This window comes from Paramisgurnus dabryanus, chromosome 2 (genome assembly GCF_030506205.2).
Source record: "Paramisgurnus dabryanus chromosome 2, PD_genome_1.1, whole genome shotgun sequence".
NCBI lineage: Eukaryota > Metazoa > Chordata > Actinopteri > Cypriniformes > Cobitidae > Paramisgurnus > Paramisgurnus dabryanus.
Window position 1 is genome coordinate 12,602,416 of NC_133338.1, and position 25,647 is coordinate 12,628,062.

At 37.0% G+C, this 25,647-nt stretch overlaps 1 protein-coding gene across 1 annotated transcript in view; it reads right to left on the minus strand.

Annotated features, from left to right (window-relative positions):
• slc12a10.1 (solute carrier family 12 member 10, tandem duplicate 1) overlaps window positions 1–25,647 on the minus strand; it is a 42,767-nt gene that overhangs the window by 11,718 nt on the left and 5,402 nt on the right. The window contains exons 7-19 of the mRNA XM_065255008.2: window positions 20,509–20,620; window positions 19,455–19,585; window positions 19,156–19,240; window positions 17,098–17,255; window positions 14,363–14,470; window positions 14,149–14,272; window positions 5,037–5,138; window positions 4,634–4,789; window positions 4,431–4,530; window positions 4,243–4,354; window positions 3,720–3,854; window positions 3,140–3,246; window positions 2,966–3,048 (exon numbers count right to left, since the gene is read on the minus strand). Coding sequence (XP_065111080.2) covers window positions 2,966–3,048; window positions 3,140–3,246; window positions 3,720–3,854; window positions 4,243–4,354; window positions 4,431–4,530; window positions 4,634–4,789; window positions 5,037–5,138; window positions 14,149–14,272; window positions 14,363–14,470; window positions 17,098–17,255; window positions 19,156–19,240; window positions 19,455–19,585; window positions 20,509–20,620 — 1,513 coding nt within the window. The remainder of the gene's footprint in view (window positions 1–2,965; window positions 3,049–3,139; window positions 3,247–3,719; window positions 3,855–4,242; window positions 4,355–4,430; window positions 4,531–4,633; window positions 4,790–5,036; window positions 5,139–14,148; window positions 14,273–14,362; window positions 14,471–17,097; window positions 17,256–19,155; window positions 19,241–19,454; window positions 19,586–20,508; window positions 20,621–25,647) is intronic.

Genomic DNA, 25,647 nt, shown 5'->3' on the forward strand with positions numbered 1-25,647 from the left:
GGCTCCACCTTCATCGCCAAGCCCTCCGTCCTTCCCCCAGATTCTCCCTCCCAGACTTGTGTTTACTTATGTTGGAGTGTCTGGGAGCCACTCCTTAAAGGGGGGGTAATGTCACGGTTAATCCGTGTCATGTCTTGTCTCTGTACTGATTGTTGTCACCCTGACATACATTGATTAATTACCTGCCTCATCACACCTGTTTGTCATTAAGTCTTTGTGTATATATACTCCTGTTTTCTGTTTGCTCACCACTGGATCATTGTCATTGTCGCTACTTTCATGTCTGTTCCTGTTTCTTGTATTGGATGTTCCTGTGTTACCTGACCGTTGTTTTATTCTCGTGTTTTGTTTCTCGTTCTCTTAATTGACGAGATAACTCGTCAATGGCGGCGAAAGAGTTAAATGAGTGGTTACACGAGTAAGTATGGTGTCACAAAATAAAACGTGATTTTTTTAGGCAGATAAAAATGAGAACTATACTGTATGGCAGAAGAGCACTTAGCTTGCAGCACTTCAACCTTGGCACGTAGTAAAATCATCACTCGTGACAACTCCCCCTCTCGCTCAAACTTCTGTCAATATTACTGCACCTGAGGTCAAAGTGCTGCAAACTAAGTACTAAAAGTATGCACAAAAGCCAGAAATAGCGTACAGCAAAAACATTCAGATTTATAAAACCAACGCACACCAGCACACAGTGTTCCTTTTATAAATCACAGATCACCTGCAAATATGTGTATGTGAATCTGCCCATATCCCCCCCTTTACACGCCCATTTTTAACCATAAATCAATGCAAAACACCTCCTGAATGCTGATCCGCATATTAATAAGACTGGCATCCAATTGCTAGCTCGTAAGCTAAATGAATGCAATAAACGCAAGCCATTGTCGTAATCCGCCAGCATTACACACTGGAGTCACAGCAGCATTTACATATTTTTACAGCAATTATATCGTACACCTTGCCAAAATCTCAGCATAAATGAGAGGTATCTTAAAATAGATATGTGTTTTCTGCTCCTTTCGTGCACGTGTCTGATATACGTGTACTGTTCTCCAGCAGCATGAGCGTTCTCCTCTGCTCTACAAAGAGCATACATATAAAAACAAATCATTTAAATTTAAAAACATAAAAAGTAATTTACTTTTACCAGACAGATTTGCACCATAATTAGGACTATGATAACGATAACAGAGAAAAACAATTATCCGGAAGCTTAATGGCTGTATTTCCACACTTTGACATTTGATGAAAAAATGCACACTTATTAAGGAAAATATTTTATTATAATAATAATAATAATTCATTACATTTATATAGCGCTTTTCTGCAGCACTCAAAGCGCTTTACATATGAATGGGGGAATCTCCCCAATGTGCAGCATTCACCTGGATGATGCGACGGCAGCCATATTGCGCCAGAACGCTCACCACACACCAGCTTATTAGTGGAGAGGAGACCAAGTAATATAGCCAATTAGTATGAGGGGATGATTAGTAGGCCAATGGGCAAGTTTAGCCAGGATGCCGGGCACACCCCTACTCTTTTTCGAAAGACATCCTGGGATTTTAATGACCACAGAGAGTTATTTTTTGATTATTTACACTGTTCTGCAGTTATCTAATGGATGCGTATTTTATGCTATTTGCTGCTGTATTCCATGCAGTCGGGACATCTCGTGCTCACGTAGTGGACAATGTGACGGTGAGACAGCGCTAATTAAATTTTGTAAAGTAATTTTAAATCTTTTATTTAGATCAAGTTTCTTAATAGAGAAACACATAGAGACTGTCTTTGAAAAATTTAGCACCAATTGATTTTGATTGAGCCACTGTCCAACATCAGCCATACACGCAGAGAGTACATCAGCAGCCAACTCTGGTGACTTAGCGGGAGTATTAAGAACTGCATCATCTGCATAGAGCTGGAAGCTAGCACCTGAACAGTTTAACGGTAGATCATTAATAAAAAGACTGAACAGCAATGGACAAAGTATGGAGCCCTAGGGGAATGCCCTTTTTGATGTTCAAGAATGAGGATTTTTCATGGTCAACTTTAACACACTGTACTCTAGCCTGAAGATAGGATGCAATCCAATGTACTGCCTCAGTAGAAAAATTAAAAGATGACATTTTAGTTAAAAGTAAGATATGGTTGATTGTATCAAAAGCCTTTTTAAGGTCAAGGAAAACAGCTCCCACCACATCACCTCTGTCCAGGGATTTTTTCACATTTTCAACAAAACAGCAGTTTGCGATTTCAGTTGAATAGCCTGCTCTAAAACCAAACTTCTGTGGGTGGAGGAACTGATTGGCTTCCAAGTAATCAACCAATTGTGCTGCTACAACTTTCTCAATTACTTTTGATAAAATGGGTAAAATAGATATGGGACGATAATTACACATTGAATCCTGACTTCCTGATTTAAATACTGGCACAATTACTGCTTTTTTCATCCTAAAGGAAATGTACCAGTTCTTATAGAAAGATTAACAAGATGTGTAAGTGGTTTAACTAACACAGTTATATATTTTTTTAAAAAGCAACTATTAATCATATAGAGATCATTTGATTTGGCATTTGGCAATTTATTAATATTTTCCAAATTTTTTGTCCCCGGTACTTCTTTAATATTAAAAGAGTCTGCAGAAGTCAAACCAATTGAATAATAGTTGTGTTACTTCTTCTACTGATTGCACACAATACGAATTTAATTCATTAGCTATAGTGGCATTGTTATTTACGTTCTTTCCATTTATGGTAAGTTCCATTATCCCCTGTTTATTTGGTTTATGATTGCAGCTGTGCAGCTGGACCTGGCTTTGTGTTTCCTGAAACACTTTCTTTCCTTGAATAATAATATCCTTGAAAATAATAATATATTTCTAACAATAATACAATATTAAAGTAGCAATCCCAAAAGCCAATACAAATACACAAAATATACACAAAAATGACATACCCTCAGTCTGTAATTCATCGCTAATGTCCAGGCCGCCCATCATGCGAAGAACACAGACTCCATGATTTGAGTCAAAAGAATCACTAAGACCACAAATTAACAGATCATATTAGCTGAATTTGTATGGCTTAATGTCTAATTGATATTTAAGATGTTTGAGGGGTTTTCACTTACTATATGGTATTGATATAGTCATCTATGCCATGAGGCGTTGCTTCTTGCCAGTTTGTTTTGAAACCCATCACAACTATATTAGGCTTCAACTTTCCCAAGCCAGAGGTCTTTAAAGAGAAATTACAATATGTAATATGTATACAAATAATGTTTTAAATGACAAATAGAGAGTTACCTCAGGTATAACTAAGAAAACAAGTTTAATTTTTAATTTAGCAATAACTTAAATCAGTGTAATTTAATTACAATTACAAACATGGATTGATTTAAATCTGAAAGCAGTGGTAAACCTATTGAATATATTGCATCCCTATATATGTAAATTTACCCTTTATCATCTGGAGTGTGTGTATTTTGCTTCCAACCACATGACAGCAGAAGTGTAAAGTTTTAAATTGATCACTTTATCAGTGGTTTACTTTGAAAAACATACTTCACTAAATTCTAAAGCATACATAAAAATCTAGTACTTTTCACTTTTACTTAGTTACAAAAGTGTAATTTTATGACACAACATTGAAATTCCCTCGAAAGGGAAACAACTAAACATCAATCATATAATCCTGACTTAAATTAAAACCTGCAAAAGATGCTGTGTTCCTTCTCTCAAACTAGATGCCTTGAGGGCTGTGTAGAAGGCTCGAACTTTCCTCTGATTGAGCCATTTTACCATAACCGTTGTATTATGTTGGGACATAACAGATTTTTCATCCCCCTTGAAGAAGAGACAAAAAGATAGATATTCTGTTAAGATTAAAAAAAAAAAACTTACCCTACTCGCCCTGAAGAGGTGAACTGATGTACTTTAAAAACACCAAATTTTGAACAAAAAGCTGAGATGATTGCATTTTTGTTCAGGACTTTTATTAGAGATCAGATTCAGAGTAATAATAAAAAACATAGGGTATTTAGTGCTTTTAAAACCATAGATGCTTTACTGTTTTATAAGATGTGTAAGAAAAGGTTTATAAGAGCCCACCTAGTGGATAATAGTGTAAATAAGGATTGCCGTAAAAACTCATCATTGGCAGGGAAGCGTTTTCTCTTAATCGATACGATAACTCGTCAATGTTGGGTAAAGAGTTACAACAGTTTGTCCTCACCAATAGAATGTCTCCACAGATCATCAGACTGACATTCTTAGTGAAAGATCCAACAAAGTCGACCAACGCTGGACGCATAATTGGAGCACCAGTCAGAACCAGACACTGAGGCCTAATGAAAGAATATAAGAAGATTAGATTAGCATAATGTGCATATCTGCAAAAACTTAAACCATTTCCTAAATTACCTATAATTTTTGACATGGTCTTCCACTCCTGCAAGAGATAATGTGTAGGATAGCGCCATGTTGTAGGTACTTGCCTGGATAGAAGAACCCCAGTTTACCTCTTGATAAAAAAATACAGTGATCATTACAAGAACACCCAGTGTTTCAGAGCAATCCTGATTGTGTAATTTTAAGGCTTAATAGATCAACACAATGTTGATTACCTGGTTTCTTGTAGGCCACATAGCCAAACAAAAAGATGATTATACCAAATGTGAGGAGAGCTGCCCACCAGGTAAGCAAGAACATGAGTATGACAGATATAACAGCCCCAAACAAAGCTATCCAGGGACTGTAATACCGAAACAATGGCCTCCATCCTAAAATGTACAACATTTACCAATAAATACAAGTAAAGGTCCTTTTAAAATGTAATATGTCCTAATAGTTATAAATCAATACATTTATTCAGTATATATACTTGTATTGTAACACAACATAAAAACATATGTTGATATGACATATTGATAAAAAATTTTACAGTAAGGATTGTAACTAAAGTCTGCAGGTCTTTGGTCCTCTAGGAATTGTTGACACCCCTATACATTAATTTTCTTTTATACTCACCAGGGGAGTTGGTAATAGACGCGTGGAAACAGCTGAAGTTGATAAGAGCATAAGAACATAGGAAAAAGTTGGAGATAAGAGGAGCAATGGTGTTCAATTCAGCTGCAGGGAAGAAAAACAACATAAAAAAAATACATAATCTAATAGAATAAATCCCATAAAAAGTAACGGTTGGTATAAAATTCAAGGTCAGTAGCCCAACCAAAGGAAACACTGTTCACCATAATGATAACCAAAATGAAACATTTTCAACAAAACAACAACATCTGACAGAATTACAGTATCTTAATAATTTAAAACACATTGGGTTTGATAATATTACTACAGAAATTTTATTCATACTGGTTTCATATAATTGACCCATATTGATCACATAAAGTTTATTAGTTTGTTTAGGTAAAAAGTATGTAATCCAAATAGATTGAAATTTTACAAGCAATAAAAAACATAAATCTTATAAATAGGCTTAATATATATATTTTTTTTAATAGAATATTATTCTCTAAGATAACTATAGTAAAAATTGTTTTTCATTTTTATTTGTATTAAAATTAAGGTAACCAAATTTAACAACAAATTTTAATATGATCACCACAGTAACTATAGTTCAACCATGACATTTGTATGAAAACAGTGTCATTCAAATGGTAATAAAGATGCAGTGATGATTGGCTAAAGAGAATTATCAGTTCAGTGATTCCTGTCTAGTGATTTGTCAACCGGTAGAGATTTTGGACTATTGTCTCGGTTCCGCGCCCACGTCACTTTGCTGTGCGCGTGGCCATGAAAACGTAACATTTGTACAAGTATTTAAGCACGCAGTTTTAAACAACTGATTTTAAGCTATTGAAACCCGATTGAAACACAACAGTGCTGTGTGCGCATGCTTTTTCTGTGTGAGAGGAGCGCGCACCTCGCGTATCCTCTGCTCATTGAGCTCGTGAACATTTGTGACCAGTCACGGAAAGTAGTGACACAAGTTGGATCTGAGGCATTTTGAGTTATTCACAGATTCTGAAAGTTTCTAAGCTTTCCAACAATGTGTTACACATGGAAATCTGATAAGATTTGGAGAAGTTGTGGCCATTTGAATGTAACGCATTCAAGAAAGAGAATGCTGAGAAATTTGAGAAAGAAAAAAGTTAACACTTTCCCTGGCTGGAGAGACAATAGGGCTCATTTACATCTCATTAAGCTAAGCCACACACCCTGTAAAGCCGTTTTGAGATACAGGTGTTCTAGCATCATATGTAGTATTTTATTACAGAAGATGTTACAGAACATGCAAAAATAAACAGGACTTTTACCTTTATGGGGATCACAAGTCTGATCCAGTCTGTTTCAGATGTCTGAATCATCCAATGATTTTTGTCCACAAATGCGTATAATCCGTGAAATATAGATATATATATATATATATAGTCTATTGTTTACATCAGATTTCGCATGAACTTCTGGGAATACAATATAATATACAATCTGAGGACTATTTACATCGTAACATGTAAGGGTATATCAGATTACACTCCGGTATTTACGTTCCGTTTAAGACATGAACCCGCCTTCAAAGTTTGTATTTAAAATATGGAGGTAGTATAATAGATAATGCAAAAACAGCACCGTCGAAAACGTGAAGTCCTTAAGAGATGTTACCAATCGCTCACTCGTTCCTCCATCAGCCAATGACTTCATGGAAAATATTGATAGACAAAACATGTAGCAAATTATATAAAGAATTCAACGATCTCTGTGTAACTTATATGAGTTTGACTTCATGCTGCGCTTCAAGTCTTTGACGTCATCCGACTGCGGCGCCCCATAAAGTCAGTGACGCGGCTGACGTACGATGCGGCTGACTGTCATTTGTTCCGCCCCAGCTTCTTTTATTTTTCTTTTGTTTTGTGCGCCCGAGCTTCATTTACAGTCTGGGGAGTTGACGCTATAAGTCTGAAAAAAAAAACTTAGCAAACATGTCTGAGGAACAGGGCAGCTGCGTCACTACAGTCACATGACTTCACGCTGGAGCCGGAAGAGAAGGCAATGCTGAATAAAGTTGTAATTCTTGCTATTTTTGGACCAAACTGTATTTTCGATGCTTCAACACATTCTTACTGACCCACTGATGTCACATGGACTACTTTGATGATGTTTTTATTACCTTGATGGACATGGAAAGCGTACATAGATTTTCAATGAAGGGGACATAAAGCTCTTGGACTAATTCTAACGTTAAAATATCTTAAACTGTGTTCCGAAGATGAACGGAGGTCTTCAGAGTTTAGAACGACATAAGGGTAAGTCGTTAATTACATTATTTTCAGTTTTGGGCGAACTATCCTTATTTAGTAGTCACGCTGTTCCCTTTAGGGGCTGGGGCGAAAACACAAGCCGCTTTTACAGTATGTAAATATACACCCAGACATTGACGCCCCCCGCTGCACGCTAGAATCTCCGGAAAAACAAGCCGATTTCAGCCGCAAAATGTACGCTTTTAAATATACGGTACAAAACTTGTGCTGCCGACTTGTGTCACTGGTTTCCGTGACGGGTCACATTTTTGCTGATTTTTTGGCCTTAAAAACACATATAGGTCAAAATTTCTGTCTTTGCAAGTATCCTCATAAATAGGGCTGCAACTAACGATTATTTTAATAATCGATTAATCTGTCGATTATTTGTTCGATTAATCAGATAAAAAAAAAACAAAAAACAAGAAAAGCATTAATTTCCAACCCCTTATTCAAAACAGAACTAAAATCTTTAGAAATTGCACAAACTTGTTGCTCCTTGAACACACCTGAGCTGTTACAATAATTATATAAAAAAAAAATGGACTAACACAAAAAAATACACATGTATGCTTTACAACTGCCAAATATATGGACTTTTTTATGATGCATTACCCATCAAGAAGCCTCTCTTGATGGGATCAAAAAGATAGTATATGAGTACACTCTCAGAAATAAAAGTACAAAAGTTGTCACTGGACAGTACCCTTTCAAAAAGGTACACCTTTACCAAAAAGTGCATATTAGTACTTCAAAAGTACATATTGGCAGTTCAAAGATACATATTTGTACCTAAATGGTACATATTAGGACCTTTTATGAAGGGTACTGCCCCAGTGACAGCTTTGTACCTTATATTTGACTTCATGTGTTTTCTCTGATCGGATAGCTATCTCGTTTGTTAAAACTGTTCCATTTTCATTTGGCCACATAAATGCGTCTTGTGAAAACGGAAGATGCGTCTTCTACTCCCGCGCATAATGCAAATACACCATTCATTACTTCGCCTTAAAAATGTAAGACGATGTTTATGCAACAAAAGGCGGCACTTACTGTATGTTGGGCCGGGCACGCGCGTCTCCTTGCTCAGCATGAGCTGGAGCGCGCGGGACAGAACAGCAGGAGAGTGACGGCGCGATGATTTAACATACAGGTCCATGACGGGGAAAAGCGTTCATACAACTCTCTCTCAACGTTTTATTTCTTTGTTTAATATCATTGGAGTTTTTTATTCGTTCTAGATACTTTTTTTACTCGCTGTCGTCGCTCCATAAAGCATAAGCGTGTCGTCTTTGTTTGTTTACCTCTTTGCCGGCTATAACTTCCAGGTGACGCGTTTACGTTTTGGAGGAGTAAAACACTGACATGTGGTTTTCCTCTACCTTTGCTGTTTTTTTATCTTTTCTCCGCCGCCCTGTCTTTTCTCCGAACTCTGCAAGCAACAGTGCGCGAGAGAGACCGATGCTCCGTCCCAAACCGAATACTTCCATACTATATAGTAGGCGAAAAGCACTACTTATCGTACTCTTTGCCTACTATATAGTATGGAATTAGGCGGTTTGGGGCGCAATGTGAGTGTGTTCACTCCGCTCCACGCTTAACTGAAGTTTTTCCTTTTTTTAATTACACGTCTATGCGTCACCCGACACAACAAATCGATTATGAAATTCGTTGCCAACACTTTTAGTAATCGATTTTTATCGATTTAATCGATTCGTTGTTGCAGCCCTACTCATAAACATGACCATTTAGGGCTTAAGAGAAATTAAACAGCTGAAAGAGAAAACACATGTTTGGATCCGAACTGTGGTTATAAAGGTATGGAAGAGGATTAAGGCCACTGGTGAAAAAAATATCTGAATTCTGACTTTAATCTCAGAATTCTGAAAATAAAGTCAGAATTCTAATATTTTTTCACCAGTGGCCCTAATCCTCTTCCATACCTTTTAAGACCACAGTTCGAATCCAAATATGCGTTTTCTCTTTCAGCTGTTTAATTTCCGTATAAAGGGCTTGTTAATCAAACAGCATTGAAAATCTCTCACTGCTCTTGACCATTGGTAATATTTCATCAGAGTGCAGAGCGCATTTACGAAAATTTCGCTCCACTCGCTCACTACGCTCAGCACCCCTCGCTCATCCCAGAATGCCCTTTGGTAATTTGCTAGAATTCGAGAATCTGTGAAAAACGGCTAGCAATAAGTTATGGAGTTCAAATATTGTTTTAATGCAGTCGCCAGCCTTATATAAAAATGTAAAGTTAAAATAAAAGTTAAGAATGATCAGGGAGAAGAAATTGAAAGGGAGTGTGGAGAGAACATGAGGGTAAGCTAAGATTCAAACTGGAAATGTGAAGCGGACACAGATTAACAATTCATTTTCTTATTTAGTCTAAAGTATGGCCATAAATTAAGAATTCGTTTCCACGAATTCTCGTTGATATTTCGTAATTACTTATTACATTTATTTTTACTTAAAATTGTGAATTAGTAAAACATGTTGATGTCGTGGAAACAAATTGTTAATTTGAATTATATCCAGAGCTCCGTATCACTAAAACTAGGTCTAATAGCAAACACACAACTGTACACTACCGGCCAAAAGTTTTGGGACACTCACTCTTTCTTTATTTTTATTTTTTCCATATTACAGAATAATAATAAACTCGTCCAAACTAAGGCATAACACAAATGTAACTGTGAGAATCATGTTGGTGACTAAAAGCATCCAAAATAAATCAAAACTCTTATATTTTATTATCTGGAGTGTTAATAACTGAGTGTTCAGTTTTTGCATTTTTTGATAGGTTTGCCAAGGATCTTAATACATTTAAATTAATTCATTTAATTTAATCACTTTAATTTAATACATTTGATTGGATAAAAACTAATTAAGCTGCAAGAATGTCGTTCAGAAACATAACTGCGATTCATCAGCTAATATTTTAATTAAATGCAATTATCCAAAAAAAAAACAATTAGGCTTACTAAATTTTTTTTTAAGTCATAGCGGGATCTGAGCGGGAATTGGTTTATTTGCGAGCGTGAGCGGAAAGTTAACAGAGCGCTTGCTTGGGCGGTGAGCGACTGAGTGGAGCACTTGAACAGTAGCGCAGAATATTTAGCAGAGCGTCACACCATTCTGCTTCGCTCACATGCTCTGCTCTTGACTTAATTACTTTTCTACCTTTAATAAGAGATTATAAATGATATGAGATATACATACATATACTATTGTTTATTATTATTCTTTCATTACTGACTATCTTAAGTAAGCTTAAAGCAACACTAAAGACTTATTGCTCTTTGCTCCCCCTACAGGTTAGAAGCGTAATTGTTCATTACCACTGTCGTAAATACTGCAGCATAGCTGGCTCTGATTGGATTGTAGGTCTGCCGTAAAGCAAGTTTTTGTAGTTTTCACTCGAACTACAGGACCACTACCCTACGGTTGGAAACTTCTTTAGTGCGGTTTTGGCCGATAGAGGGCTGCAAAGCAAATGTGAAAGTGCCATTCACCCTGTTTTGAGTGGATGAACCACTGAAACTTTTTTTGGAAACGTTATTTTAAGGTAAAAAAAACTCTTTGGTGTTGCTTTAAGTTTTGTTTGTTTTTTATCTTCTTTTTATGCTTTTTATACTTGTATAAGTTTTTTTTTCGTTAGAATTACCATAAAAGAGAATAACATTGATATAAAGCTACATTTTAATTTGCATGGTATAAGGTGGAATAATAGTCACAGCATTATACTCAACACTCACTACTCTTGAGTACTTTTAAATTACCTAATTCTTACTCATACTTTGAGTGGTATTTAGGACAGGTACTTTTACTCTACTTACATACATTTTTTTGGTAAGTAATTGTACTTTTACATGAGTAGGATTTTCAGTACTCTTTCCACCACTGTGCAAATATAAAACTATGGGTCATTTCCTACACTGTTAAACCTTGCTGTAGATTTCTGGGTAAATAACTGTAAAATTGGCAGTATTTAGCTTTAACATCGGTGAAAGGTATTTTACTGTGATATGAGGTGCAGTTATGCTGCACTAATAATAAACTACAGTAAATTACTCTTTGCACCAATTAAGGGAAATAACTTTAATATTATCTGGTAAATTACTGTCCTCTACATTCCCCATGATGCACTAGGAACAAGGATTAATGCATTAACACACACATACGCACACATACATGTGCATGCACACAAACAATTCATCCACAGGTGCAGGTGTCACCAATTTGCCTAGATAATGTTTTTTGTTTGTTTGTTTACTCTGGAGCGTGCTGTGTTTAACAATATAATAGTGGATTTGTATGTTTAAAAGCTGAAAATGGATCACACAACTATGAGTAAGTAAACTTTTTAAATATTTATGAGTGTCTTTAAAACACATAAAGGTAAGATTCCAAATAGCTTCCTGATTAGCAAGTTTTTAGCATCTCTTATCAACGTTAACCCTTGTGCATTGTTCAAATTCACTGCCCTTTCATGTTGTTTGTGGCAAAAAATGTCACTAAATGAAACTGTTTTAAAAATTTATCAGATTAATATTTTTTCAATTTTTTTTTTAAATATATCTGTTAATCAACCTCAGTACTGATCAAAATTACCAACAAAAATTCCATGATTCTAACTCTTTAATTGCCAAGTTCATAAGTGATGTTACTTATTTGGGAAAAAACACAAAATTACTTATTTTCAATATAAAAAGTGATTTTGGACTGGATTTTTAAACCCTTTTCACAGTCATTGGGCATTTCAAAGATTAGAAAAAACATTGGCTGTGATGAATTTTTAGTTTTTGTGCAGCATCAGATTTTTTTTTCTTCCTCATTTATTGTTAGTGGCTGTTTTTGCACCAATGATTTCCATTATAGCAACATTTTTTGATTGCAAAGCCATGACACCTTATTATCATGCATTTTTGATTGTTGGTGGTTTTTCCTTTTGCAAAGAGATTAAATGTGTCATTTTTACTGTTGATCACCATGTGGCACCATTAACACTTCAGTAGGCCTGTGCAAAAAAACAGAGCTTAATTTCTGGTTTCTACATCGAGTTATTTGTGGCATTTTGTTAATGCTTGAATTGTAAGGATATAAGAAGGTCATTTAAATTATGTTGAATTACTGCAGGTTTGGAATAACCTGAGGGTCAATGGTGACTGAGATCTTTTTTTCTTTAAGGGTGAGATTTGACATGATTTTGTTAAGTGTCTTAAAAGAATTTGTCTATTTGTATTTATCTATTGTCAGGATCCTGCCAAGGAGTCTTGTTTTGTATTTATATCTAGTCATGATGGCAGGGTTCTGGCAGTCCCATTCTCTACTGTATGTGGAGGTTCATGGCCTTTTATTGGGTCATGTGCCTCCCGTGTCTTGTCTTCAGTCGCTGCTGTTTCAGACTGCATGATGGATTGGTGACAGGCGTTTTCATACTGCATGACTTTACCGGAAGAATCATGGACAACTTTGTCCCGGTCCGCAAACTGCGTCTCACAACCAAACACATGCGAGAAGTGATGCGAAGGATAGACCGGAGTTCTCACGTGAGACTGGAATTATTATTAAAAATGGTAGCCCACAACAAGCCTGCCATACAAATTGCATGTGCGCTCATTTGCAGCAGAAAGAAGAAGAAATAAAGATTATGAAGGAGGAAATGTTTGGAGAGACTCCTCCCCGAACTTCCAGCTGTCCTGTATGATGCTCTCTCATTGGCTGTAGGTCATCGCCGATGTTATTGTCAGTCGAAACACATTTCACACAGCATGATTTTGAATCACCGAGAGGTCCAGATATTTAGCATGCCAAATATCTTACAGATGTCGGCGACTTGTCTGTGATTCTTTCAAAATGCGTCTTTTATAATCCACACTGTGTGATTGTCACTTGCGTGCCTTGATTATCCTGAGCATCGTTTTGCCTGTGATTTCAGGCATTTGTCTGCGATTTCTCAAAACCTGTCAGGGAGTCAAAATCAGGGCTAAAATCGTGCAGTCTGAATTCAGCATTACTCAACCCGTTTTTGATGACGCTCACTGGCCGGGACTCTGGTTCTTGTAAGGGATTCAGTGCGCCGGCCAGTGACTTATCCTTATTCCCCCTAAACCAAACTGTGAAGAATCTATTACAGAGGGAGACGTTATATCTTAAATACCTAAACTAAGTATTTATTTTCTCTCAAACAGGAATTGTTTAGAAATAGTAAAAACTTGTATCTTGTAATATACCTTTTGTACCATTGCCTCCCTATGACACATTGCTTTTATTGTTTATCGTTTCCTAATCTTTCTAAGTCGCTTTGGACAAAAGTGTCTGCTAAATGCTTAAATGTAAATGTAAGCACCAGACTGTACTTGCAAAGTAGTATTGGTTCAGGCAACTTCCCTTTTTTTAAATGCGCTGCACACACGTTTGGGTTTTACAGTTTTGGAACAGTGTAACTTCATGATTCCGGTATTTACCCTATATCTGGGATGCCTTCAGGACAGCCAAAGTTAAAATACTGTGCATCCTTTGAAGCCTGAAAAGGCGTTCATAGTCCACTCAAATTTAAACCAGAAAACCCAAATCGACCATTATGTGTTTTTTGCTCCAGAGAACAAACAAAGCCATTAGGGGTTTGAATTACACACGGGAAATTTAAAAATGATTGTACAACGAATTTTGCCCCTATGCAAAAATTTACTTAAAATATTTCTCAGAGTATGGTATTTATTGTAAGTAGAAAGTTTGACGACTTCAAAAAGAACTTTTTTATAGATATACTGTAAATATGTAACATCAACTATCAAGTATTAACTTCTGTGACTTACCAATCAAAATGAAGCACAGAGCAATGAAGTAACACAGAACATAGGCACGTAATGGCTCATTGTTTTTTCCATATCCCTTTGCAAAGAAGCCAATGTACGGGTAGATATTGTCCTTACAGAGACACTGGATCAAATAGAAATAAAATTATTATTTTTTAATTTAATTGGACACAATAAGTTACATGTTAGCCAATATTAGGGTGTAGCATTTAACCTGGAAAATTTTGGGAGCGGAGACTAGGAATGCAAGGGCAGATGACAAAGTGGCTGCGAATATGCCAGCATAGATCAGTGGTCCAAACCCAGAGACTTGGATCAGTACCTAGGAAGTTTAATAGAAAACAAACCAAGATTTGTTTGTAAAACCAAGGGAATTAATATCCAGTACAGTATTTATAATACAAAAATTAGCATTGCTCAATTTAAAATATAAAATACATATACATTTAAAATAAAATGTTAAATAAAATGCCAAGTGTGCAAATGACCTTGCCTTTTTTTCACAAAAAAAAAAAATATTAATTTGGTGTCTTTCCCTTCTATAATTTTTTTAATTAAAAAAAGTCTAACAAATTTTCATTAATATTAATTTCGACACTGTTCCTACGTGCTGTGTCTGCGTGCTTGCTCCACCAGCTCTATCAGGGAATCAGGGAATTACACATTTTATAAATTCTTACCCAATTTATAAAAAACAGAGGCAAGACGGAATTTAATTAATTTTAAAATGTTTTGATTATCGTTCTGAATCTGATCTCTAACAAAATTCCATAAAAAGAGAACAAATGAAGATAGGATTAAATGTTTTTTCCCGTTTTGTTTGTTTGTTTGAAAGCAGAGGGTCTGTTCTATCATTTGATATATTTATATGTTTATAATATATAGAAGAAAATTTTCTTGGAAGGCGTTTTGTTTAACTTTTGTGAAAATCACAAAAAATCCTGCGTGAAAATATAAAAAATACAGTAATGAAGAAAAGCGCATTACAACCATGGTAAAACTATTAATGAGCATTCAGATGCAAAAAGAAACAAAATGTAAAATAAGACAAATTAGTTAATGATATTGGCAAATGCTCTCGGTCTCTTTAAATGTCTTCATTGCTTAAAGCTTCCATAACACACGCTGTTTCTGCATATCTGATGTTAATCTGGAGTACCTACAGAGTAGTATTACATCCTTAATATATCTGACGTGTCTTTAATTTTTATTCGATTTATAAAAGACAGATTAGCTTCACAGATTCTTTCCAATAACGTACAACAAAATTTGGAAGGAGGAGTTACGAGCAGTGGGAGGAGCGAGTCCCGAGTCATGGAACACTTTATACAACACTAGATAACTTTGTTTGTGCCATTTACATTACGCGCCTATTTCCAGCATAAGTCTTACTTACAGCATGCAACTCGGTTGGGACTTTTTAATAAAAGCCAGTGTTAAACAAACACACATGCAAAACTCTGCTGAAACCCCCAATAAACAAACTATACCCATTGTTTCTATAATGCTGGCTTTCTTCTCCTTACATCCCAAAACACACTTCTTCCGTGCCATTGTTGAGTCTTGAAATAAAACAAAGCTGTCGGGTGAAGTGATGCCTTTGACTTCTAGGGTTCTCGGTTCTTGCTTTCCTGTGTGCATTTGGCACAGACATACTCTGTAACATGTAACTCTGTGACACTTTGCATTTGTTTAGCATGAGGAAACCAACTCTTAAACTGTGTTAATAAATCAGAATGCATGAAATATGCATGAAATACCATTGAACCCACCCCCTTTAAAATCCGCTTAGTCCTAGTCCTAGACAAATAATGCACGTTGGAGTTGGATTTCATATGTCGATGAAGAATATGTGACTGTTTATGTCACTGCCAAAAAGAAAACATCGCCAACCAAACGTTTGCCAAAAATAATGCATAAGTATGACATCAAAGTACTGTGAGAGCACTGAGAATCCCTGTGGTGTCATGTTACTTCAGTATTATACAGTATGCGCAGCATGAAGTTGATCACACATATTGTCGCCAGTATAGACTACATGAAACACGACTGCCATCTACAGGTTTGGTATTTCCTGCGCCAAGAGAGTTAGGGCCAATCCCATTTCTCTGTCTTACCCTTCCCCTTACCCCTACCCCTTAGTTTTGCACGTTCACGTGAGAGTAAGGGCTATCCCAATTCTCGTTTTGATCAAGGGGTAGGGCTAAGGGTAAGTGGTAGATACCCCTTAAAACCAAGAATTTTCGTGAGCTTACTTGAAACCAAGGGGTACCCAGAATACACTGTGCAACCGGCAACAATGGCGGCCAGATCGTACAGAGAGTCTCATTAATGTAGTATTTTCGGCTTCATAATTGATTTAAAAGTTACTAACGTCTTATTTTGTGCTCTACACAGTCCTGTACATATATATTTGAATTATGTTCTTAATTTAAATGTTTTTAAATTTCGCTAGTTTGCTACGCTAACGTTACGTTGCTGATTTGCACAACATTCCCGTATTTCTCTAACTAGCCATTAATGGACTCCATGCTTGTATACAGTTTTAATTAAATTCCATTAGCAGCGAATTTCGTTTGATATCAGTGCATAACACTACTTGCTTTGGAGACATCGGTACGTGCTTTACACACTTGTCGCGTCTGGTGATGTTGCAGCCAGCTAACGACGATGTATGATGACATAACCGTAACCAAGTGGTGTCTCATTTCATAGGGGTATGTTTTCACCCCTAGCGCTTAACACTTGGTTTCGAGGGACAAGGGCTAGGGGTAAGACGAAGTGGTAGGGGAAGGGGAAGGGGTAAGACAGAGAAATGGGATTGGGCCTTAATCCTCATTCTGCAGAATCCCGGAGAGTGCCAGAAGTGCTTGCACGATTCTTCTTCCTGTATTACATGCATTTTTAAAGGCCAAATCTGTAACTGCGACTAAAATTAAAGATCCCCACCTGGAAGTTGTTGGCCAGGCCATAGGAGCAGTCATGATTTTGCTCACATTCTGTAAAGTTCCAGCCCAAACTGCATCCCAGACCATCACATACTTCAGTAAAGTTCAGTGCCAAACTGTCATTCATGTTACCAGATGCGTCACGCACCATACACGCTCCTATGAAATGATGAGGAGATTCAATTAGGTAAAATACAGGGAAACACAAGGAGAAACAATTGAAAACATCACAGAAATTATATTGGTTTCCATTAATGCCTCTTGTGTTGTCCAAAGAGGCAGAGTTTACAACAAACTGGAAAACTAGTCCCTTGTTTTTTTTTGTTAAATTATATAACTAAAGCTGTTACTTGTAAATTTAAATCATGTTTTTTATTAAGTACTCGTTATCGGCAAGTACTGAAATGCAAGTACTCGTACTCGTATTCCAAAAAAGTGGTATCGGTGCATCCCTACTCTCTGCATGATGGGATAAGTCTGACATCAAACCACCAAGACATACTGCTCTGCTCTGTGAGCCGCTATGGTCCCCGCCTGAATGGCCAGCTCTGGTCTCACTCACAGCATAGCTGCATCGACAGAGAACAGACTGTCTGGGAGAGAAAGGGTTAAGTCGCGCCTCGGCTGGACTGACATGGCTCACATACCTCCCTAACGAGTCCCAAGAAAGCTGAATATCGTGAGATTCTGTTAATAAGACCACTTCAGTTTGACTAAGAAAAGGTCCTGCCCCGAGCTGACGGCCGGGACGCTAAAGCTTTAAGTTACACATGGCTGCATGAAGTGCTATCGATACAAGCTCGCCTAGCATCTGCGGTGGGTTGGACACGCCTTGCGATGGCAATCAGCCTTCGGCGCATGGAACGCTCGATTGTCTCATATCAATCACCTCGTACTGTACATGCAGTCCATTTAAGGGGGTGATTTTACCACTACAGCACTCTCAACCATGTTATCCATGATTAATGCGGTCGGGCAAACTACGGTGGGTTCATTATTCATGAGCCAGGCTGAGATCTCGCCCCCTGTACAAGCTGACCAGTCATCTCCTTTATAAGCTCATTACATCGCTTTTTAAGCTATGTTCAATCAGAGTGATACTCATCTCTTGCTTAAACCACCACGGTGAAGACATATTCCCCCATTACGACGGGCGTGTGGAGACTGCATCCGAAATACACGACCTACATGTCTTATGACACGATGACACGAGCAGCCCCTTACACGAGGAGTCCTTATGCAAAGTCTGATCTGTCCCTATCTGGTGACGGCGAAAAGTCTAAACCCCGCAAATTGTGGTGTAGAACACTTTTCTCCTCACTACAGAGGCTCGTGCTCGGCAACTCTGGCCCCCTACGCTAATATCTATGTGGCTGCGATAACAGCGAACATGCTTCTACGGCCGGCCATTCTATTTAAATCACAAGCCTGTCATTTCTCAGATGCGAACGGTGCCCGAGGCGCAGCGCTCTGGAACTGTCCAAGGACCTGAATGACAGATACGTCTGACATACATCAGACGATCAGCTGTTCATGGCGCTCTTTTCTGACTATTATAGGGCATAGTCCCGCCCTTTTCGCGGGCTCGAACGCCATAGGTCTGTACATTTTACAGACGTTAACCAACAGGCTTCAATCGTGGAGTAAACAGGAGTTTCCCCCATGGTGTCAGCAACTGACGCAATTCTCGTTTCCGTTATTTCAGGGAACCAGGGTTATGTGAGTAACCTAAGCGTTATTCTCAATAACTGATTGCAGTTACATTTATGTTTTAATTTAATTACATAACGCAGTTAATTGCAACTAGTTACTCCCCAACACAGACCATGAGCTGAAACAACCTAACATTTTGGGTTGAATAACCCAGCATAGGGAAATTTAAACCCAACAGTTGGGTTTGTCCATATTTTAACCAACCAACTGTAGAAACAGACCAGCAATTTTTTTAGCGTGTAATAAACATAACTGTAACAAACTGCTAGGTTTTACTGCTTTAATGAATAATCAAAAATAGAAAAAAATTAATCTTATCAATCGAATGGTTGTTTTAAATACACACCCACAGTTGAGGATATGAGTAAATAGCTTATGGTGGTACTGAATATAGCCATTAATGTTCCTCTTGGTATCGCAGTCTCTGGCTCCTAAAAATTCAATAAAAAAAGTGTTAACCCATTGTTGTTTTTTTACTGTAGGTAAAGCCATATATTTACTACAAATTATTAAGGACACTACATTAAAGTCACTACATTAAATTTACTTTAAGGCTATAAGAAGATAATTTTATCCACAACGACATACAACACTGAGGTTAACAATAAAGTTATTCATCTTGCACTTAATGCATACATGTATTACCTTTAGATCTCCTGAAATATTGGCTCCAGCAAGAATTCCAATGGCAGATGGAAAGAAGATAGCAAACATTTGGAAGAAGCCGCTGTCTGGTCCTCTCCAGTCTGGAAACAGGTTCTCCAAGAAAATATCACCTGGCATAAACAAAGTTGTTAACCAAGGTGGTTTCAGAGTGAAACTTAATACTGTTTGTGGGTCGGGTAAATTAAAACTTTAACAAAAAATTCTGCCATTATCTTTTAACAATCAAATTGGTATGATTCTAATTGATCAACATATGTAAGGTAAAACATTTTTAAAACCAATTAAACAAACGTAGGTATTTTAAAAACCTATGTGTTATGACAGTGGTTCTCAACTCCAGTCCTTGGGACCCACTGCTCTGCACATTTTGGATGTCTCTCATATCTAACACACTCAGTTCAGTTCATGGAATCTATCCTAACGAGCTTATGATCTGAATCAGGTGTGTTAAATAAGAGAGACATGCACAATATGCAGAGCAGTGGGTCCCGAGGACTGGAGTTGAGAACCACTGTGTTATGATATTCGTTGTTTTTCCCTCTGTTGGTCTTCAGTGTATCTGCTGCCTTTGCCCTCAGGACTTCAATTCCCATGATTCACCACTCTGAACTAATCACTGTCACACCTGTTAACCGTATACTAATTCTTTACCTTAATTATACACTACTAGCCCTTCACTCACTGCAAAGTCTTGTTATATTTTTATGGTTTCTGGTTTTACTGTCTGCCTGTTTTTTTGAGATACCTTGTACTCGTGTTTCCCTTGTCCACCTATGTTCTGGATGGATTTACTGTGTATTGCCTTATGCCTTTCTTGTTGGATGTATGTTTTTGGATTGTACTACTAATAAGCCGCATATGGATCTTAAAACTCACAAGTCTCGTAGCAGTTTTTACACTATGCATTAATATTTTTATTAATTCAGCTCATTAATCTACTCATTATGGAATATTACTGGAATGCACATACACATACTGGAATGTACATAAACATGTTAACAGTTATGTGACACATCTAAGTGTTTACACTCACTCTGGTAACTGAAGAAACCAATTGACTGTTTCTTTGGAGTCGCTGGAATAACAGTGCCAACAAAATAGTTGATGAATGACACCATAATCACCATGAAAAACAGGATCTGAGTCTATCAGACAGAAGGAAAGGATAAACTTTATAAATAAAAATGTTAACATTGTTTAAACATCAAAGGAAGTTACAGGTTTTTTAAAATTGCTTTAAACTAAATGCTCATCACAGTTTTTCAAATGTATTAAGTTCAAGTTAGTGTTAACGTGAAAATGCACTAAAGATAACAAAAGATTTGTTAGATAGAAGGCTTGATAGACAGAATCTTGTTTTTAAATCAGTTTTTTATATTTAAGCAATATCGCTCGAGTAGGAGTGTGATATAGCTCTATATCATCACGGCTGTGATTAGGCCAGAGGCATGAGGCCGAGTGCCGGAGGCAATCACAGCCATGATGATATAGAGCTATATCACACGACTCCGAGAGCAATATTGCTTTCATACAACAGTTCGACGGCACACTTTTGAAAAAAGAAAACTAGAAAACAACAACGGGGTTATTTTAAAAGCCTCTTTGTTTGGGAACTACTTTCTTCCGCCACGGATTTGAGAGCGGCCAGAATGACAGGTAACACTTTCGGCTGCTTTGAATTTCATAATAACTCAATGGATGGAATAGCCGTTTCTTTATCTGACCGTTTCTTGGTCACAAAGTGTAGTTTTAAGATTAGTTTAGTCAAGAATATATATGTATTATATTCAAATCTGCAGTCCATTAGTAAAGATAGCGCCTGTTTGAACGTTTGCTTAGTGAGATTCGTTGCGTATGAGAACCAGAGCATGAGCGGACGTCAGTGTTCACTCGCCTTGCTGACCACCGCCCTCTCTGGGCTACATCTCTGACAGGGATTCCCTGGCTCTGATGTTGGCCCTGTCTGTGTTTGATGGTCAAAAATGAGATCAAATCAGCAGTATTTGGTGTCATGATGAAACTATTACTTGTTTTCTTATTCATATTTAGTGTCTTTTGTGTTGTTATTGTTTTGGCGCGAGGTAAAAGTTAATAAAATTATACTTATATAATGTTACTATTGCTTTCCCATTTAATCTTAACGCGATACGAGCACTCGATTATTATTAGACCTTGTTCTTGTCAGTACTATATAAAACTGAAGTGTCAGAGAGATGTTTTTACATGCTGCTTATAAACATATCAGTGGCGATATCTCATAACATGTTTTAATAGTCATGTCACGATAAAATAAATGATCAATGTTCACATTTAAAAGCTGCGGTGCTTACCTGCAGTTCCACGGTGTTTTCACGTTCTGAGAAGAGAGATCGCTCCAGAAAAAATTAGCGTTTACATTCCTCTTTCCAAGTGTTAATCGTCCACACGATGTGACAAGACATTACTCCCATTAAGTTTAACGTAACATCCAAGAGCGCTGATCTCTGACGGAATAATCACTTCCGATTGGGATTCACAGACTGATTTACGAGCTAGTGAACTAGACACACGGAGAGTGTACAAAAAAGCGCCTCTGTGTGTGTCCAGGGTGCGATTTGTGAAAAAAACAGAGGGGGGGATGTTTTCATAGGCGTCGATTTCGGCGACGGTGGGCACCCACCATATTTCGTCATGAGTTATTTTGTACCCACCACTAGTTTTTACTTTTTTGACTGTTTTCAGTGGTTAAGAAGAGCAATATGAGAGAGAAATTTGGTAATCATTGTCTGACCTAACAAAAATCCATTATAATATTATTATTATTTTTTTTATATATTTCTAATTAAAATATTTCTAATATTCAGAAATGCGCTCTCCGCTCACGAGCTCTGATCGGAACAACCCGAACCTCACTGTCTGCTGAACTTGCGCAGAAACATCAAAATATAACCAGCTTTTTAAAATGGTTTTAAAACTTAACATTTAGACTATTTTAGCGCAAATTATGAGCTTATTGACGATTTTTTATAATTCTTGACATAATGCGTCTCTGTCCACAGCACATTTCAAAACATTTTAATTCATAAAAATAAATAATGAGAACATGAACTCATCACTGCATTTGCAGGAATTGTAAAATATTTTTTCTTATTAACTCATGAAGCAGCCTAACGCAATATTTTTATTCTAATAGCTTATCTTTCCCCACACATATGAACTGTGATCATGCACAACGAAAAACGCGTAAGAATTAAATCTTGAATGGCAAAACTGTATGGCACAATGTAGTGTCAACTTAAATATAAATATGAACAATGTCTTGATTGCAAAGCTAAACCATTACAGTAGAAACAGTTTTACTGCTGCTTTTAAAGTAATAATATTAACTTTACACCGCAATGCGGAGCTACAGTGAAATGATAGAAAAGACAGATGCATTATGTATAGTCACTTAGCCTCATTTGCGCAAACTGGACGCGCCCTCGCCTCGCTAAACGCCTCATCTGCGTGTAACTTCGGCCATTCTCAGTGGTGTGACTGGGACACTAACTCTGCTTGTCATCATAAACAGATAATCAGATTGTGATGTTTATTCCCGCTTTAATAATAAGCGGATGAATATGCTGCCTTACACCGTTTCGACACACAGCTCCATAACCATCTCGCATGTGTTGATAGGCTACTCGTGAGGTGTAACCGGGTCTGTAACCAATCAGATAGCGCCGTGGGCGGGACATTGAGCAAGTCTGCATGCAGAGTGGTGAATACAGAGAGGCTGCGCGGCAGCTGTATCAGAGCCAGCCAAAGCAGCGCATTTTAAAACAAAATTGACTTTAATCAAACCACGGATCAGTGATAAGTTTTGTGATCCGTCTCGCCACAAGTGTAGTAGCACTGATCACTTTGAGGGGGGGATAAATTTATCCCCACCGGGGATAAAAATAATTAAGCAGAGGCAGGGATACATTGACCAGAAAGGGGGAAATCCCACGCATCCCCCCCGGCAAATCGCACCCTGTGTGTGTCCATGTGCGTGCAGTTTTTCCATTCGGAGATGAGCCTGTTTAAAGGACCTCCATTCACTAGGTGGCGGAATGATACGAAAGGTGAAACGGTTACTGTGCCGTTTACAGAGGTGTAAAGTACTTGAGTAATTTTACTTGATTACTGTACTTAAGTATTATTTTTGGGGATTTTTACTTTACTTGAGTACAATTAAAAATCAGTACTTTTACTTTTACTTAATTACATTTTTTAAAGAAAAAAAGTACTTTTTACTCCTTACAATTTTATTTACAGTCAAAAAGTACTTCTATTTTAGAGATCTATTTTTGCTTGCTCTGTCAAACCAATGAATTGCGCTGATGGTCAGTTTAATTGAAATGTTATTTATTCTGGAGCCTTTGGACCACACTGAGGAATTGGCCAACAGTTCATCTAATGATGAAGATTTTTTGCTTCTTTGAAATCGACAACACATGAAGTGTGCCACGTTTCCTGCTGTTTGCTGCCTCTCTATCAAGACTAATACCTTGTTCACACTGTCAGTCTAAATTTTGGTGCATATCTAATTTGACAGACTCACTGTACACATTGTGTTTCACAACTGTTCAGATCTGATCTGTTCATCCTGTAGCCGTTTTCCGGATTATCTGCACTGTTTCTATGGCAATGACATCGCGCTGGCATGACAATCTGCCTCAATGTCTGACGTGTTTTATGTGACGTGACAGCATGACGTAACCGAAAAGCTACACAAATGCGATCAGGACGGTAAGACTGAAATGGATTTCAAACCACCTCTGGATGTAGCCTGAAACGGATTAGAAAAACAGATTTCATGTGGTTTTTAGCCGCCCACCGTTCTTAATGTGATTGGTTTCCTATCGGATATTTACAGTGTGAAACATGTCTAATACACCTTATCCTGCATCGGCTGGATAGAGCTTGAAATTTTATTTAAGTTTGAGGTTTTACAATTTTGAGTAGCATGTTGCATACTAAAATTCATTGTCACGGATCTCTGCATTTTTCTGTGTGTGTACCACAGACTTTCTTTTCCGTGTCAGTTTCACGTATTGGTTACTCAATTGTTTTTCCTATTTTCTTACCATCTTCCCGTGGGTTTGGGTTTAGAACTTTCTGTAACGTAAAATAACATCCAAACCCAACTCCTAACCCTAACGTCAGGCGACAATTGTTTAAAAGTATGGGAATTTTTTTTATAAACCAATAGTTAAAGTGACATCCTAACACAAACCCCAAATCTAACCCCAAACCCACGTGAAAATGGTTTAAAAATAGGAAAAACAATTGAGTAATCAATACGTGAAACTGACACGTAAAAGAAAGTCCGTGGGACAGACAGGGAAAAATGCGGAGATCCGTGACAATGACACGAATAAATGAGCAAAAATTTCTGTGACTATACCACTGAACTTTGTGAGATCATGTTGGAAATTATGTAGTAGTCTTATAGTTTGATAATGAAATACAATTAAAAACAAACAGTTGTAAATGATAAAACCTTGGATGTGGTTCATTCACTTCATGTTTTTAGAGAAAGCTTAAACATGAATCTCTCGTTTTCCTTTTTCCGGTTACTTTTACTTTTTTAATACTCAAGTACAATTTTAATGTGGTACTTTTTACTTTTACTCAAGTATGATTCTGGCCAGATACTTTTACTTTTAATTGAGTAAAATTTACACTCAGTACTTGTACTTTCACTTAAGGAAAATTTTTGAGTACTTTTTACACCTCTGTGCCGTTATCAGTAGAATATCGCATAGCTCTTAGCCAATCAGATTCGAGAACCATAAAGAACTGTTGTATAAATATGCATACATTACATTAAAAATAGGCATGTAAAACAAACAAGTATGAATATGCACAAACCGGACAGGGAAAATACCTGTATATGAGTTCTTAAAATATGGAGATTAGTGCTGCCACTAACGACTAATTTTCTAACGACTAATTTTTCGGCTAATTTTTCGAATAGTCGACTATTCTAAACGACTAATAAAAAAAAACTCAAGTGTTTGTTATTTCATTGTGTCCATTTTATTTTGAACCCACCGGTGTCATAAACAATATGAATAACTTAAATGTTACCAAATAAAAAATTACAATGTAAACAATATAAATAATAATAAAAACTTCCAGTGCAAAGTAGATGCTTAACAGAAAT